Raw genomic sequence first — 2,285 nt, 5'->3', positions numbered from 1 at the left:
TCTACTTTTTACGTCGATTTCCCAGTAACTGTTTAGCATTGTTGCGAACTGGACTCCTGTTTCGTCTTTCTGCTTAATCGTTGTGTAAAATTGTACAAAAACAAGCAATGGTCATCAGTCAAGGTGCCAGAATGGTTGAATGGCGCATGACACGTGTGCCGTTCGAAACGACGGCCAGTCCCTTTTTACTGACAGCTACGCTTCACCATCACTTTAGGATGATGGATGGGGAACTAAGAAGTGCCGCGAACACACTTTCGACATCGTTCTATGTCGACGACTTGTTAACGGGCGCCGCTACCTTTGAGTGTGCGTTGAAGACTCAAATGTCATCATGGACCAAGCCATGATGTGCCTACGGAAGTGGTCATCCAACTCTTGTGAGCTTCAAGAAATATTCTCTACGGATAAACGAGGTGCAGCGAACGAAAAGGATCGCCTCACTACAAAGGTGCTAGGCATGATATGGAATACGAAAGACGACCAGCTCGCCTGCAGCTTGGACGGAGTAATTAGTTCCTTTGCACATTCACCTGGATCTAAACGTAACGTCCTGCAGACATCGGCTAGAATCTACGATCCTCTTGGCCTCCTGAACCCGTTTACTGTTGTGGGCAAAGATGCTGTTTCAGTCACTATGGGTTGAACAGATCAGTTGGGACGAGGAGGTGCCACCCGACAAGCAGCGACCCTGGCAAGACTGGTGTGAAGAGCTGATCAACGTCACTGTAGACCGTTGCTTACCCCCGTGTGGCGCCGAGGACCTGCAAGTCCATATCCTCTGCGACGCCAGCCCGAAGTGCTATGGTGCCGTGGCATACTTGCGGGCTGAAAAGAGCGGATTCGTGACGTCCACGCTCATCTTCACGAAGTCACGTGTGGCTCCACTCAATCAGATGACACTGCCGTGTTTAGAACTGATGGGTGCGGTGATTGGGTTCAGGATGCTAAGCTACCTAGAGCGGATCTGGTCTGGTCTTGCATTTGAATACTACTTGTGGGCAGACTCGACGATCGTCCTGTGGTGGATCCGGAAGCCCCCTAGTGAAGGGAAGGAATTCGTCAGCAGTCGTGTTCAGGAAGTTCAGCAGAATACGGACACAAAACGGTGGAATCATTGCCCAGAAGCGACTAACCCTGCAGACTGTCTCGCCAGAGGGATGCCAGCACGAACACTCTCCGAAAAGTCCACATGGTGGTGCGGACCACATTGGCTAATCGACGATCCTACGACCTGGCCAGCGAACGATATTGAATGGGACGTGAAGGCAGACGAAGAACGAACCTTGAAAGCAACAGTCTTGCAGATTTCATCAAGCCCATCGCCCCTTCTTAATGTCGAGAGTTTCAGTACTTGTAGGCGGCTGCTAAGAGTCACGGCATGGGTTCTCCGGTTTGTCCGTAACACACGAAGATCAACGAGACTGAGCTTCTCCTGGCTGACCGCCGAAGAGCTACGAAGAGCCGTGCTCTACTGGGAGAAGCAGACACAAAGTGAGAGTTACGCAGAGGAGTTATCCCGGTTGAAAGAGCGTCAGCCGGTCTCACTTCAATCAAAAATCGCCTCACTGCGACCCTGCCTCGACGACGAAGGCGTCGTACGCCTAAAGACTAGGCTTCAGTTTGGGCCTGAGGCAGACACTGCTAAGTGTCCAGTACTACTACCCCGTGAACATCACTTCACGATGCTGGTTGGAGATTCAGCCCATACGCGGACACTACATGGTGGGCTGCGAGCCACGTTGAATGAAATACGGGAAAAGTGGTGGGTTCCGCAAGGCCGTCGGCTGGCAAAAAAGGTCATTTTCAAATGCCGTGGCTGTGCCCACTTCCGTCAGAAGGCTGCCTCTGCACCGATCGCTCCGCTACCCGTTGACCGAGTCAACGCCCAGTGTACCCTTTGAAACTGTGGGAGTGGACTTCGCCGGACCATTGATGGTGCGGGATGGCAGAGAACTTGTGAAGGCGTATATCGCGTTGTTCACTTGCGCGGTAACGGGGGCAGTGCATTGGGAATTGGTCTCCGACCTCACCGCCAGATCGTTTCTCATGGCATTCCGGCGATTTGCAGAGCGTAGAGGACTGCCAAAGACTGTGTACTCGGATAACGCGCTGACCTTCAAAAAAGCGTCGAGGGATATTGAAGAGTTACACAAGAACATCTCACCTTGTGACGTACAAGATTTCGTCGCCGTCCACCGTGTCAAATGGAAATTTATAGTTGAGAAAGCAGCATGGTGGGGCGGCTGGTGGGAACGTCTCGTACGCGCAATAAAGGATTCCCT

At 52.1% G+C, this 2,285-nt stretch overlaps 1 protein-coding gene across 1 annotated transcript; it reads left to right on the top strand.

Moving 5' to 3' along the window:
• Positions 1-620: 620 nt before the first annotated feature.
• Positions 621-1,904, top strand: LOC135383823 (uncharacterized). Its single transcript, XM_064613140.1, has one exon. It carries the CDS (start codon positions 621-623, stop codon positions 1,902-1,904), a length of 1,284 nt encoding a protein of 427 aa, XP_064469210.1.
• The last annotated feature ends 381 nt before the right edge of the window (positions 1,905-2,285 follow it).

Source organism: Ornithodoros turicata, chromosome 1 (assembly GCF_037126465.1).
Source record: "Ornithodoros turicata isolate Travis chromosome 1, ASM3712646v1, whole genome shotgun sequence".
Classification (NCBI taxonomy): domain Eukaryota; kingdom Metazoa; phylum Arthropoda; class Arachnida; order Ixodida; family Argasidae; genus Ornithodoros; species Ornithodoros turicata.
This window is presented reverse-complemented; position numbering and strand designations above follow the sequence as displayed.